At 41.7% G+C, this 14,771-nt stretch overlaps 1 protein-coding gene across 1 annotated transcript in view; it reads left to right on the forward strand.

Annotated features, from left to right (window-relative positions):
• THSD7B (thrombospondin type 1 domain containing 7B) overlaps window positions 1–14,771 on the forward strand; it is a 623,878-nt gene that overhangs the window by 451,489 nt on the left and 157,618 nt on the right. Inside the window, exon 14 of the mRNA XM_075933305.2 lies at window positions 8,194–8,457. Coding sequence (XP_075789420.2) covers window positions 8,194–8,457 — 264 coding nt within the window. The remainder of the gene's footprint in view (window positions 1–8,193; window positions 8,458–14,771) is intronic.

A 14,771-nucleotide genomic window follows, 5' to 3' on the forward strand; every position in this document is an offset into this window, starting at 1 on the left:
AAAGTGGCCAGTCTAGACACAGCCGCTGTTTGTCCATCTTGTAGCATTCACTTAAACCAGTTAAATTCCTGAAAAACTTGGTCAGGAACTTTTCATCAGCCTGCTACTTGAACCCCTGGCAACATGTCTTATATCCCACATTTCCATGAAATTTGCATTTTTAGTTGCCATTATTTTGGCTTTAATGGTCAATAAAATAGAAGCTCTCTTGATCAATCCACCATATACCATTTTCCTATTCCTTTTATCCCAAAATCTTCCCTAAAGTTATTTCTGAATTCCATGTCAACCAATCTGTCCATGTACCTTTTCTCTTCTCACCAAGACTATTCCTCGTTATAGCAGAAAGGTTGCAAGGTCGAGCAGTATATTCTTGTAAAATCTCCAAAATGGATTTCTGGCTGAATCATCACATGCTACCAATTGGCATATATCCCTCCCCCAGATAGACTTTGAGCTCAAGTTACTTTTCAAGGAAGTATCAATAGTGGAAATATGAAGAGTGGCCTGAAGTTTGATTCACGCAATTACACAACAGTATGTGATACTTCAGGTCTCCATGGAGAATACAGTGGTGGCAACTACAGTTCTTTAGGCATCTTTTTTTGCAGGCATCTGTGCACCCCTTTCTGGTCCCAATATGTCACCCATGTGTGGTATACACTTAAGCTATGTCTACACAGCAGCATTATTTCGGAATAACTGACATTATTCCAAAATAACATAGTCTGCATCTACATACAAGCAATTATTTTGACATAATGTCCAAATAATGTCGAACTGGAGAACGGCTTACTCTGACTCCTGTAACCATCATTGTACGAGAAGTAAGGGAAGTTGGGGGGAAAAGTGCTTTATCTTGAAATAACTGCTGGGCAGATCGTGCCAAAGTCAAAATAAGCTATTTTGGCTAAAGCTACACAATTAGTGTAGCTCAAGTTACGTAGCTTATTTTGAGTTTAGCCTTGCTGTGTAAGCGTGCCCATAGAGGCCAGCACATGAAGAAGAAAAGAAGGTTATTTACCAGTAACTGTTGGGCTCAAATCTGTTTGGAAATCTAAGTTGCGGGAGGTCATATTATTTTTATAATACAGTTCATGTTGGGCTTATGGAATTGCCATTAGCAGCTTTATACCAGTTTTAGTTGATCATTTCCAAATATTAGTTAAACATCCTGGTTCAGCCCATTCTACAGTAACTACCGAAAAAATATTATGTGTTATTTCAACAAGAACAAACTGAGAAGCTCTAAAATTGCGGAACACTAATAGTTCCAACATTTGTTTTAATAAGTCTTTTCTTCTGCTGCATTTTGTTAAACCAAATTGAACAAAATGGGGAAGAGGGGAGTGTTAAGACTTACAATAGGTATACTGCTTACTGTAATGTTTTGCATTTAAAGCATTTCATATTTTCTATTTTGCATTTAAAAGCTCCATAGTTTAGTTACTTTTTGTTATTCCATTAGTAGAGGGTGATACATCAAAGGCTTTTACAGCAAAGTGAAAAATTAGACATGACAGCTTTAGTAAACATATCCAGCATAATAATGTTTAGGAATGGAATAGTAGTGTAAGTATGGTGGCTATCACTTTGCTTTTCTTCTGGAATAACTTGTAATCAATGACAAGATCATTTTATTATTGTTTGGAATGATTCAGGTTTTCATTAACATAATTCTTTATACAGATGTAATGGAATCAAAGTGTTTTATTCATGAGTACAGCTCGTTAAAGAATAAAGGAACCCTTTTAAATAAATTAAAGGATTTTCAGTTGTTTCTGGCAAAAGATTATAGTATAATGCCCTCCACAGTGATGTCTGCACTTATAGAGAAATAAAATTCTCTATCCATCTCTGACTACTATGCCTAAAAATATAGGTAAGAAATTATTAGAAGGAATTAAGTGAATGGCCATTGTGTGGCATGTTTAGACCTGTATTTTATGTTGACATCTGTTTGTTATGCTATACTGTACCATAGGCCTAAAATTTTCTCTTACTTCTTTCTCAGTAAAGATCAGGAGTAGGTAAATCCAAGAAAATTGTCCTAAGTAGGTATAAAACTCATATTCTCCTAAAGTTGCTTAACACAGTTGCTTTGATCCCATAACAGTGACATATGTGACAGGAATTTTTATTGCAATGAATTGGCTCTGCTAAGGGTACTGAAGCATGGCATATTTATTTAAGCTGCCTTACTGAACCATCACAGATCTGGTCAGCATCTCCCTGCCAGTCATCCAAGGCTCTGGATTCCCCAGTGTTTTACGCTTCCCTGTGCCTCCCTTGGCTTTTCTGGCACATTTCATGGGCACTAACTCTGTCTATTATCCCTTTATGAAAGTGATGCTCCTCAACCATTTGCCTATGTCCTCATGTCTAGTAGAGACTGCCTCTTCCAGACTCCCAGGAAAGGTGTGAGTCTTCTGGGTTCTCAGCTGCTATATGGTAGTTGCGAAAGACGTAACACACGGGCACGTTGCACAAAGTCTAACACATTATTGCTCTTTCACCCAACAGAAAAGGCATAAGAAAGTACATTTAGAAAAAATAATAAACATCCTAAAAGCAATGCTCCTCACTCCCTCATCTTTCCTATGGGAGTCCTTGAAGGGCTATCTATGCTCTGGACAGCAGACAGGTTCTTTGCCTTATTAGGCCCCTGCAAGCAGTACTGCTTCTCTCTCATTGTGAGCTACAGAAAAATGCCCCCTCTATAGATCAGCTTCTGCCGTCTCATAACTTTCATCCATTTTTGTAAGGTGAAGTCCTTCTGTGCTTCCTCAGGTGATCAGACTCCTACCAGGTGACTTCGTTGTCAGTTTGACCTTCTACCGGAGTTTATATTTGAAAAACGGGCTTTCCCTGGGCAATAGTCCTCTATTTATTTAGGTAGCCAGTCGTCAAAGTTTAACCACATTCTTTTTGTTAGGACTTTGCCACTACTCCAGCAGGAATTTCAGTTTGCCATGCAGATAACGAGACCACAGAAAAGCTGCATATTCAAAATGGACGTCGTACAATGATTAAGATACATACAGAGAGTTCATAATCTTACATACAATTAATATGTTGGACAGATTTTTCAATTGTCACAACAGTGTGTGTGTAGAGAATTAAGTTTAGATACCTTTATTTAAATGAAATACAAACATCAATTTTCCTGTTCTTTTAAGTTTACTACTCTTGAAATATAAGCACATTTATACTCAGTGATGGCTTACACAAAACATTTTACTGTCTGTACGTTCCTAGATTGCCAGTGCACCATCTCTGATTTCTATAAACGCATCTATCTCGGCACAAAAGCATAGTGTCTATCACAATAGCATCTAAGTACCTGGAGTTATTCTTTGTCCAGAGTGTCATTCAGTTCCATGTGAGTGGGTGTTCATGAAGAATACCTGCTCTACTATCTGATAGTGTTCTGCCTCTTGATTCACTAATGAGTCAACTTGTCCATCCTGGCTGCCTTTGGATGACAGGCATTAGCTTCTTGAGCTATGAATTGGCTAGCAAAGCACAGACCATAATACCATTCTCTAAAACTATTCAAAAGCATATAAGCATATTCCTGTATACTGCAGAACTTCTCTGAAGTTAGCTGAGTTGTGCCTTCTTACCCCAGATCTGAATTTGTCTTTGGATATTTGTTTATACCATGAATTGTTGACAATTAATAATTTGATTTCCCCTTCCCCCTTTGAATATTTCAAGGTCGCTTATTTTCACAAACACTCAGACTTCTCTGTCTCAAAGGGCAGTGTACTTAATAATTGGTTTGTCATCTGAATCTGATCTAAATGTAAGAATATAGTTTGTACATCATTGAATTTGTGTCTAAAAATGTGGAAAAGAATTCCGTTTTTCTTTTTTTCCCTTTGTTTGCAAAGTTTCCTCTTTGTGAGTAAAATTATCCTTAGAACTCTAAAACATATAATTTTGAAAGAATTAGCTTTTAGAGACTAATAAAATTAAGACCTTGCTACCTCTACATTTCTCTTTGGAAATATATAACTGAGGAATTAAGTGCATAAAGAGGACACCCAGAGTACATCTACACAGCAACATATTTCAAAATGATTTAATCTGCATCTACACAGCTGGCAGTTATTTCGAAATAATATCAAAATACTATCAAGCTAGAGGATTTCTTACTCCAGTGAGGGTTACAGAAGTTGTACGAGGAGTAATGGAAGTCGGAGGAAGAGTGCTACTTATTTCTATTTTGAAATAAGTTCTGTGTAGATGTTCCCAATTTCAAAATAAGCTACGCAATAGATGTAGCTGAATTTGCACAGCTTATTTCAAGTTAAGCCCTGCTGTGTAGATGCACTCTCTTCAGTCCTAGTCTTGTTCCCACTGAAACTGGTGGCAAAGTTCCCATGGGTTTCATGGGTGAAGGACTAGAAAGCTAGACATTTTGGCAAGTAGACTGTCTGCATCTGTTCTCTATTTTCTTTCTGTGTGTTCAATATCAGGAGAGAAAACACATCTATTGGCTTTGTAGTTACATAATTTCTTACCAAACCCCATTTTGTTGAAGAGTGCTGCAGAGGTCTTGAATTGGCATCTTTGGGGCACACTATTAAGAAAAATGTTGAATATGTCTGTACACTTAATTAATGCTACATGAGAGTATGAACACTATGAGGGAGTAAGTGCCCCGGGGTCCAGCAATTCTAAAGGGTTTGGGGTTCCCAGCTGGCATTACTGTTGCAGCAGCAGCACTTAGAGTCCTGGGCCCTTTAAATCACTGCTGGAGCTCACTGAACAGCACACTCCAGGCAGCTCTAATGCTTGAGGGAGGCGGTATACCATGCTCCAAGCAGTGTTGAGTGATGGCTGCTCCTGGCCCTGCACTTTCCACCTGAGGGCCCACCCCTTCTGGGGGGACAGATCCAGGTCAGCCCTGCTCCCCCACCCCCACATACACATCTTGCCCGGGGGCCCATTGTGACTCTCTGCTCCCCTGTCAGGCTGTAACCCAATTCTGAATGTGCAGCCTTTTTTCTTCTACACTGTTTGCCTCCAAATGGGATTGAAAATTCCACAGGCTGGTGGCAAAAGAGATCTGACTCTGATAATTGGAAATCTATTCACTCTAGGGAAAAGACTAGCTCCTAGACTTCAAATTGGGGGGTTGGAGCATCCTTACAAATGCAAATGGTGTTGAAAACATTGTGCAGTGAGGTGCCAGGGCATGTCTTAGCACACTCCTGTACTGGCATTTTCTGTGCTGCCAAGCCCATCTGCAGCAATAGTCTGCCCTTACTCCCCTCCCCCACTGCCCTGCCCAACTTCTAATTGCACCCTCCTCCCCGACTCCTTATCTCTGCCTTCTTCCAAGTTTCCTCCCCTACCATTAACTATGTCTTCCTTCCTTACCTGTGACCTCCTGCCTTGCCCTGCTTCCTTCCTTATTCCTAACTGTCCTCTCCTTCCTAACCTTTGACCCTCCCCAGCTTTCCTCTCATTCTGCATATTCTCCTCTATTCCATTTGCCCCTTCCTGCCTGTCTCTTCCCCCATTCATAACTCCACCTTCTGTACCCTACATAGCATCTGTCCTACCCACCACTACACCTTCCATTCCATCTGCCTTTTGCCCCTGCCTCACCTCTAACCTGCCACCTGCCCTTACCTGCCACCTCCCTATCGGCATTCTGTTCTTACCCAATGCTGTCCTTCTCCACCCTTGCCTCCCACTGCTGCTAATACTCCTTCTGCCTCCATTAGTTCTGCCTTGATTTCTGTCCCCCATGCTTTGCCCCACTCAGCTCCCAGGTCCTTTATGGTAAAAGCCCCTCTTCTCCACCCTATTTCCCCCTTTTAGATCCTCCAACCTCACCCCTACTCGCATATCTCTGAGACCCCTTCCCTCCCAGTTCCCCAGTCCTTGACTCAGTCTCCCCTATCCACCTGCCTCAGTTTGTCCCTTTTCCGGTCTGTCTGTGTCTCTCTAGCTTGTTGCTAGAGGAGGATTGGTGGAATGGGATGTGGCAGGCTTGAGTTGTTCTCTGCTGAGCAGTTGACCGAGGTTCCAGGCAGTGCCTCTCACTTCCTGCTGGGATGGAGGAGCATCTTCAGATGCTCATCATCTGTTGGAGCCTGGGAGTCATCAGTGATAGTGATATGCTATAATCCTGGAATAGAGTGCCACTTAGAGCAGCAGCATCAGGGATCCTGCCTCCACCATCTTCAGGGCCTGTTCTCTTGCTATGCCCTTGCTGCCCTCACTGCTGCTATGCCTGCAGCTTCCAGCCCTGCTTATGGCCCTGCAGGGAGAAGTGAAAGGGCTAAGGGTGAGAGGGCTAAGGGTCTTTGAATAAGTCTCAAATGAGGAAGCTCCTGAAAGTAGTGAGGGGCCCAACTCCTTTCAGTTCCCAAGATGCTCCCTAATTTGGGCATAGCTGGTCTTGCCTAAAACAGTCTGAATAGGAAGTAGGATGCCTTGGCAGTGGAGTCACCTAGAAGGAGTCTGTGTTGATGGGAAGAAGGTGACCGACTGGTCACTTGACACACAAGGCTGATGATTTTAAATGGCAGAAGCTGGCCTGCTCAGGGGCCATTTTCTCAAATCCACAACGGAGAGACCACTCACCATGCAGCAGGAACACCCTTCCTGCCTGCATCCAGATGGTTTCCCCAGGACTCCCAAGAGAAGGGTGAGCTAGTGAGACACATTGTGCTTTCAGATGTTTTTCTCCAGGATCTGTACTCGCTATGCTTTACATGAATGTGCATAAAAGAGCATGAAGACGTAAGTCTGTGCCAACAGTGTTGATTGCTTGACAGGTACAGTGGGCCTCTGACAGAATTAAATTGTAACCAGAAGTTTCACACTTTGGGGATGTATTTAAGTACTGGGGAGTCTGAAAGTTCAGTACTACATGCAGAAGAGTTGGGGAGGGGCTGGGCAGCGAATGCCAACATTCAGAGTGGGGTGCCAGATAGAGGGGTTTGTACCCTTAAAATGTGCCAGGGACCCTGAGATGTGGGTAGTGGCTTGATGCTGTTCTACCTCCCGGGGCCTGACAGTCAGAGATCAAGAGCAGCAGAGGTTATGGATTCCCTGCTCAGCAATCCAGTAGACAGCCATTAATGCCTGTGATAAATGATAAATATATACACACATTATGAGAGAGAATCCAATCATTCTTTTTTCCAGTTCTTCTCACTTCAAAGAGGCCAGACACAATCTCAGTCCCATGTCCAAGGCAGCACAAAGACTGCTCCATTCCACACAGTCCACCAGAGTCAGCCTGTTGTAAGAGAAGCAGATAGTTTGCTCTTTCCGAAGGTATTAACAACCCCTTGCTCTCTAGATGTTGAGCAGGCAATCCCAAAATTCTGAGGAGCAGAGATTCTGTTGTGCCCTGGAAAAGGTGAATCAGATCTGCTTTCCCTATGTGGGGACCAGCTCATAGCCAGCCAGGGTGGAGTGAGGCATATCCTTCAAACAAAGTATCTCTGGGAGGACCAGATAGGGAAATGCCACACCATTCTTCAAGGTGGGGCTGTAGTTTAAGATAAAAAGAAGGGCTGTATTCCTTATGATACTGAGGAGAAAAGATGCTTAAGTAATCTTCTCTTAAAATATATCAGAAGCATGGAGAGAGAGGGGGAAAATGTATACTGCTGAAATGTGTTCCAGACTCAGTAATTTACCTAGGATTATCTTTTCTATTTTCTTCAAAGTACAGTCAGTGTGCAGGGTGCATGTTTAACTAATTTGTAAAGTAGCCTCAAAGAAAGAGTTGCAGCTTACTTAGACTCCTGTGCAGGTTTCCCTAGCAACCATTGATTGCAGGGAGAATAGAGACAAAATAATCAATTTGTTTTCATCTGATAATTAGGGAAAATGATATTACATAAAATTACAAAGAAATTTCTAGTCATACAATTACTATGGTAAGTTTTTTTCTTAGTACTCAATGCCCTAACCAACAGAACAAAATATGTCTAAGTTCTTCTAAATTCCCTGGTTGCCTCGAGAGATAACTACCTTGCCTTGGCACTTTAAAGCACTGGCAATAAGTAATAGATGTTTTTGAAGTATTTCTTTATATTAACATTTCAGATTGTCTTCGTTTTAATGTATTAAACTCCTGCAAGTATAAATAATGACACATTGTTATCAAAGAGAGCAGATGTTAAGCTAACAAGCAGATTTCTTTGGTTGGAACAGGGAGAAGCAGGAAACGAGACAAATGCCAGAATACAGTAGTGTATCCTCAAGTTGAAACAGAAGAGTGTCCCTGTGAAACATTCATCACACAGCACCATGGAAATTGGTCAGATTGCATTATTGCAGAAGGAAAAACAGAGCTGAAATTAGGATCAAGAGTCCAAGGAGAAACCAAACACTGTGGAGAAGGTGTGCGACTCCGAGCTATTGCCTGTTATGATAAGACTGGCAAACTTGTGGACCCATCCTACTGTAGCAGTTCTGGTAAGGAGAAAAAATAGTGTTCAATTAAAGTAAACAACCCAGACATTGAGTGCTTATTTAGAAGGCTGGTCATTCTGGGTGTGTCTAGACTACAGGGTTTTGTTGACAAAAGTCCACTTTTGTCGACAAAACTATACCTGCATCTACACTACCGCTGAGTTCTGTCGACATAACGTCGACAGAACTCAGCAGTTTTGTCGACGCTGGTAAACCTCATTTTATGAGGCATAACGCCTTCTGTCAACAGAGTTCTGTCGACAGAAGGTGTTATTGCATGTAAACTGTCCTTTGCGTCTACACTACCATGTCGACAAAGCAACTTGCTTTGTCGACAGAACTGAATGTAGTGTAGACACTCTTTGTCGACAGAAGCTTTGTCGACAAGATCTGTCGATAAAACTTCTGTCGACAAAAGCCTGTAGTCTAGACGTACCCTCTGTGTCTTCCAGGGCATATGTAGCTTTTTACTCGTGGGGGTGAGCAACTCTCTTATAATCCCTCTGAATGTGATTCTACTGTCTTAATATCTCATGCCCTTAGTCCAGTGTCTTGTGTTACTATTTTGTACAAGGGACCTTCTCTACAGGAATTTGTAATTGAAATTAAATGGAAACATGTTGTAATTGAAGTTAAGCTCAGAGTCACAGTCTAGGGATAGATTTCTTTCCCACTTGTTTAGAAATCTTATAAAAGCATGTAGTAAGCCAGGAACTACAGAGTTGACATTAAAGAAGCTTTTCTTTCTCCTACCTTTATTTTGATGTGGTATAACCATGTATTTTATAGTACTGTTGTTTAAACTGATCTTCACAGATGTAGAATGAACAATAATCACTTTTCTGAAGAGGTTCCCAGTCTAAGGCCTTGATCTCACAATGAGCTCTACGTAGGCAACTCTTGCACCTGCATTGAGCCCCATTGAAATCAATAACATTGCTTGTGCAGAATGGAATGGTTTACAGGGTTGGAGACGGGAGACAGCACAATTTAAATAAAGGAAAGTGTAGAGTGATTCTTGGTGAGGGGACACAAGGAAAGGGAAGACAAGAAAAAAAGCACCACTTAGTATGAAACAGCGACTGAAGCTGAGAAGTGCAAATGGGGTGGTAATTGAGTCAATCAATAAACCATTGAATGATACAGAGGAAATATGACCAAAGAGGTACCTGGGACTACACTGTGGAGGGCCCTGCGGGATAAAGACAAGGATATTTGCGGAAAAGAGTGTCTAGATTGGCACGGACACTTTTGCGCAAAAGCACTTTTTGCAGAAAAGCGTCCGTGCCAATCTAGACGCGGTTTTGCGCAAGAAAGCCCCAATCGCCATTTTCACTATCGGGGCTTTTATTGCACAAAACAATTTTTAGCTGTCTACACTGGCCCTCTTGTGCAAAAGCATTTGCGCAAGAGGGCTTTTTCCCGAGCGGGAGCAGCATAGTATTTGCGGAAGAACACTGACAATTGTACATTAGATCGTCAGTGTTCTTGCACAAATTCAAGCGGCCAGTGTAGACATCTGGTAAGTTTTTCCGCAAAAGCACCTGCTTTTGCAGAAAAACTTGCCAGTCCAGACACAGTCCAAGAGAGGGGAAACTGCTTTTGTACTTGGCTAGCCATTCACAGTCTTTGTTTAATCCTAAACTGATGGTGTCAAATTTGCAGATGAACTGTAGCTCAGCAGTTTCTCTTTGAAGTCTGGTCTTGAAGTTTTTTTGCTGCAGGATAGCTACCTTCAAATCTGCTACTGTGTATCTAGGGAACTGTTTGTAGTTTCTTGATCCTCAGCCTCTGGCATCAGCAGAAATTAGAGCAGCAGGGGATCGGCTCTCACTTCTGGCGCTGGCTTAAGATCAATCACACGCATTATCATAGAATCATAGAATAATAGGACTGGAAGGGACCTCGAGAGGTCATCGAGTCCAGCCCCCCACCCTCAAGGCAGGATCAAGCTCCGTGGCAGGATCAAGCTCCGTATAGTAGTGGAGAGTCTAGAACTCCATTCCACCATGCCCCTTCCCACGTCCTATCTCCAGAATGCCTGTAATCCACCTTAATCCCTCCTTTGATGGTGGGAGGGCAGCTGGCAAAGGAGGCAATGAAGTTGATTGCTTTAGCTTTGAGCAAATGAGATTTCACCTGTGCAAGGACAGTTCTCTACCAACGTTCTCTGGCCAGACCACTCTGTGCTACTTATGTGGTATCAAGAGGCCTTAACAAACCAAAGAACCAGATTCAAAATGGATGATCAAAAAGGTCTTGCCATAAAAAGGAACAGTGTAGAGGGACCACAGGGAGGCATTTTGCCTCAGAAAAGCCATGTGTCCTCTGGAGCTTGTGAGGTTGGTCATCTACAGATAACTGATGTCCATTACCTCTCCACCTAATTTGGAGCCCCCTTTGCTCTCTGGTGTGGTTACACGGAAGGAGCATTATTTCCCATGCTCCCCAGAACACACCAGCATTCACAATTGGAGAAAACTATCTGTTTTTCTCCTAATGTATAATGACAGGAAAAGAAAGAAATGTGTATTCAAGGATCTAATTGATCTTCAAATGTATTACAAATGGAATCATACCAACAGAAATGAAACTTTCAGTTTCTGCTCTTCCTCCTCCCCTGGTAAATCAGGAAATAACCAACCAGCCATGAGCCCCCCAAAGTACTTTGCCCCAAATGTCTACCTGCATGTACTAGCCCTCAACACATCTCTCCTTCCCTGAAAGAACATAAAAATAGATGGTCTTTGCAGTGTTTCTTAAAGGTCAAACTCGGTCGTGCTATTTCAGACCAATTTCCCATCATGTTCAAGTTGAACTTTCTCTTGTCTTGAATATGCTGTCTTTCTGTTTGCTTACATATTGCAGTGTTCCTGCAAGTATTTTTTTATTTTATTGTATGTAGTAATAGCAGGGGTATGTGTGTGTTTAAAAATACTATCGCTATCAGTTTACCCTGAATATACAGAATTAACTTGCATATTCAATATACATGTATTTGCCAGGGAAAAGAAGCCTTTCAAATAAAAACTTTCTAGGGGAAAGGATGTAATTATGGATTCACCTTATGTACCTTTGGGGCCATTTTCTGCAGTTGATTTGCCTGATTAAATTTGGATGATGTATACTGAAATGCCATATTCGGGTACAAGAACAATCTGTTCTAATCTAACATCCTTGCATGATGCAGATCCTTCAGTGCTGTTGTCACGGATGATCTTGTAGCTAAATGGACTCTAAATTTAGCTCTGAAATCCCAACTGGACCCTCTTCTTTTTCATCCTCTCTAAGATATTTCTGTGCGTTTCTTTGAGTGCAAAGTGACATTCTTAATTACAGTTATGTCTGCCATTGAATTTGTGTAATTGGAACCATGTTAGTTAAAGAACTTTTCCTCCTTCCTAGCCTTTGAAATTGTGCTGAGTTTGTTTTTAATATAAATATTTACCTTCCTTTTTGTTTAAAATCTGTCTGTAAGAGAATCTAATACTAATACTCTGTTCCCTTCCTGTTACAAGGATAATCAAATGTCATTTGATCAGAACACAAACATTCTTTAGATGCTCTGCTGTTCTGTATGGTTGTTTTGTCAACAGAATAAAAAAGGTTCAAAATTCTCTAAATGTGTCACAGTAGCTTCAAAGAAACTGGAGATATTTAAGTGCAGGTTAGATAGATGTCTATAAGGGATGATTCAGACAGTGTTTTGTCCTGGACTTGATGACCTCTCAGGGTCCCTTCCAGTTTCTAGTAGTCTGTGATTTTATGAAACTTATTTAAAACAAGGTAAGTCACCCTCTGAGATGTATTAATACACATGTATGCATGTTCTTCTTGAACTGTATCTTATAAAGCATCTTATGAAAAATATGTGAAGAAGCAGCAAGAGCTGCTTCGTGCTACATTCAGCCTCAGTTCTGCAGGTTGTTGTTTCTTTCTCTTAATGTAAACCATTTCAGGGTTATCTCCTTTGTTGTTGTTATATACTTTTTGCTACATTCCTAAGAATACATTGGCAGCTGTGAAAATGGATGCTGTTTTGCTTGCTTGATAATTTTGTTTTCTGTGCTTGAACAGAAGAGAGGGATGGACTTGATGACCTCTCAAGGTTCCTTCAGGTTCTCATATTCTATGGTTCTATGATTCGCTGACTTTCCACCCTTATCAGTCAGGGTTGCCAGGTGTCTGGTATTGACCCGGACAATCTGGTATTTTCATCTCCTGTCCAGTAAAAAAAATCAGAAAATACTGGACACCTAAAATGTCCAGTATTTTCTGATTTTTTTTCCTGGACAGGAGGTGAAAATACCAGACACCTGACAACCCTACAACATACTTGGCAACTGGGCCCAGCCCCCGGCCTCCGGCAGCCCCAGAGCCCCACCCCTGGATCTTCTGCTTACCTGGTTCCACAGGGAAGCTGCGTTTTGGCTTGATCAATAAAACAAAATGGCCATCGGCAAAAAGCCTAAAGATCAAGGGGAAGCAATGCCATCCCTGGGTCTTAGTGCTCAACCTCTTCCCTATTCCTATCCCTATTCTGACTCTGCAGGCACTCTGAAGGGGGCCATGCTGTTTTAATGCTGTTTTATTATTATTATTATTATTATTATTATTATTATTTTGCTTAATAACTCTGTGTCTCCTTTTTTTTTCTCAACAACTTTCCCACTTCCCCCCCCCCCAACATATTTTTTTTTCCGGTGGTTTTTTTTGGGGAGGAGTCGGGTGTTCGGTAGTTTGGTTAAACCATCTGGCAACCCTATTATCAGTGTGCTTAGCCATATGGGGTATGTCTAGACTACATGGCTCCGTCGATGGAGCCATGTAAACTAGTTTACCCGGCATAGGCAAAGAAGCGGGGATTTAAATAATCCCCGCTTCATTAAAATAAAAATGGCCGCCGCGCTGTGCCAATGATCAGCTGATCCAGCACAGCGCGGCAGTCTAGACGAGGATCGGTTGGCTGGGGAAGCCTTTGCCAACCGATTCCTTATGCCTTGTGAAACGAGGCTTACAGGATCGGTCAGCAAAAGCTTCCCCAGCCGACCGATCTGCATCTAGACTACCGCGCTGTGCCGGATCAGCTGATCGTCGGAACAGAGCAGCGGCCATGTTTATTTTAATGAAGCAGGGATTATTTAAATCCCCACTTCTTTGCCTATGCCAGGTAAACTAGTTTACATGTCTCTGTTGACAGAGCCATGTAGTCTAGACATACCCATGCAGTTGTGATGAGCTATATAAACCCCACCCTGCCACAGCCACTATGTGGTCAACAGAGAGAGTAGCTACCTCCCCAGCTGAGGTAAATAAGTTGACCAGCAATAGTTGAGATAAGAGGTTACCAAAAAGGATGGCTGCCAGAGTGACTAAGGACTCTCCTGCTTTATCAGCAAATTGTCAGGAATTTGCCCAAGCAGCAGGATCTCAAGCTCAGAGGATTCCCTTTCAAGTGCAGATGTAAAAGGTCTTTGTAGCAGAATGCAGGTGGTTACATCTTTATATTCACAGTGTTGTGACAAGGTAACCTCTAGTAACAGTAGTTAACTCAGCTACTTAGAGGACATGATAGTAAAAACACCTCCATCCAGTCTACAAAGTAGCTTTAATGGTTGGTAGCCAGTGTGGTAGTTCTGAAAACTACATATTTTCCTATATTGATGTGCCCTTGGTGGCATATGAGATTAGTTTGAGGGTAATTAAAATGTGTGTTGGTTATTCATTCAGTACTGATGATGGGACGCAGAGGAATTTAGGCAGCATATTGATTTAAAAGCATTGATTTTAATTGCTGCTATTAGCGGTTACCTTGTCACAGGATCTAGATTTTGAAGGTACTTTTTCCCCTGAATGCAGGAAATGCTTGTCTCAAAGGTATGTCCTAGCTCAGAAGTTTGAGTATCTGTTGTCAGTAGTTATGATGATATTTCTGAAAGGTGGGCAGTTGAAGTTAGTAAAAACATCCCCAAAGCATTCAAATAAAAGTCTCTAGAAATCTGGAGATGACCTACAGGACTAGTATGGAGAGAGAAATGTATTGAGAGAGATTCTTTCAGCTGAATTCTGACATATTCCCCCCTTCCAACCCTGCCGCCGCTTCTGTAACAAAATGATTTTTTTAACTGTAACAAAATAAAAAGATACAATAAAGACTGGAGTGTTTTTCTTTGGCAATGAGGTAAAGTAGTAAAATAAAAGACTAATGTGTATCATAGAGCTTCTGTGCATGAAGACTTGCGTGTGGCTCAGGGTTTGGATTAATAACCCTCTAGCCTGTTGTGCATTAAATGAGCAGGTGGACTCTTGACACTTTG

Source organism: Pelodiscus sinensis, chromosome 7, assembly GCF_052426305.1.
Source record: "Pelodiscus sinensis isolate ZL-2025 chromosome 7, ASM5242630v1, whole genome shotgun sequence".
In the NCBI taxonomy this organism is placed as follows: Eukaryota; Metazoa; Chordata; order Testudines; family Trionychidae; genus Pelodiscus; species Pelodiscus sinensis.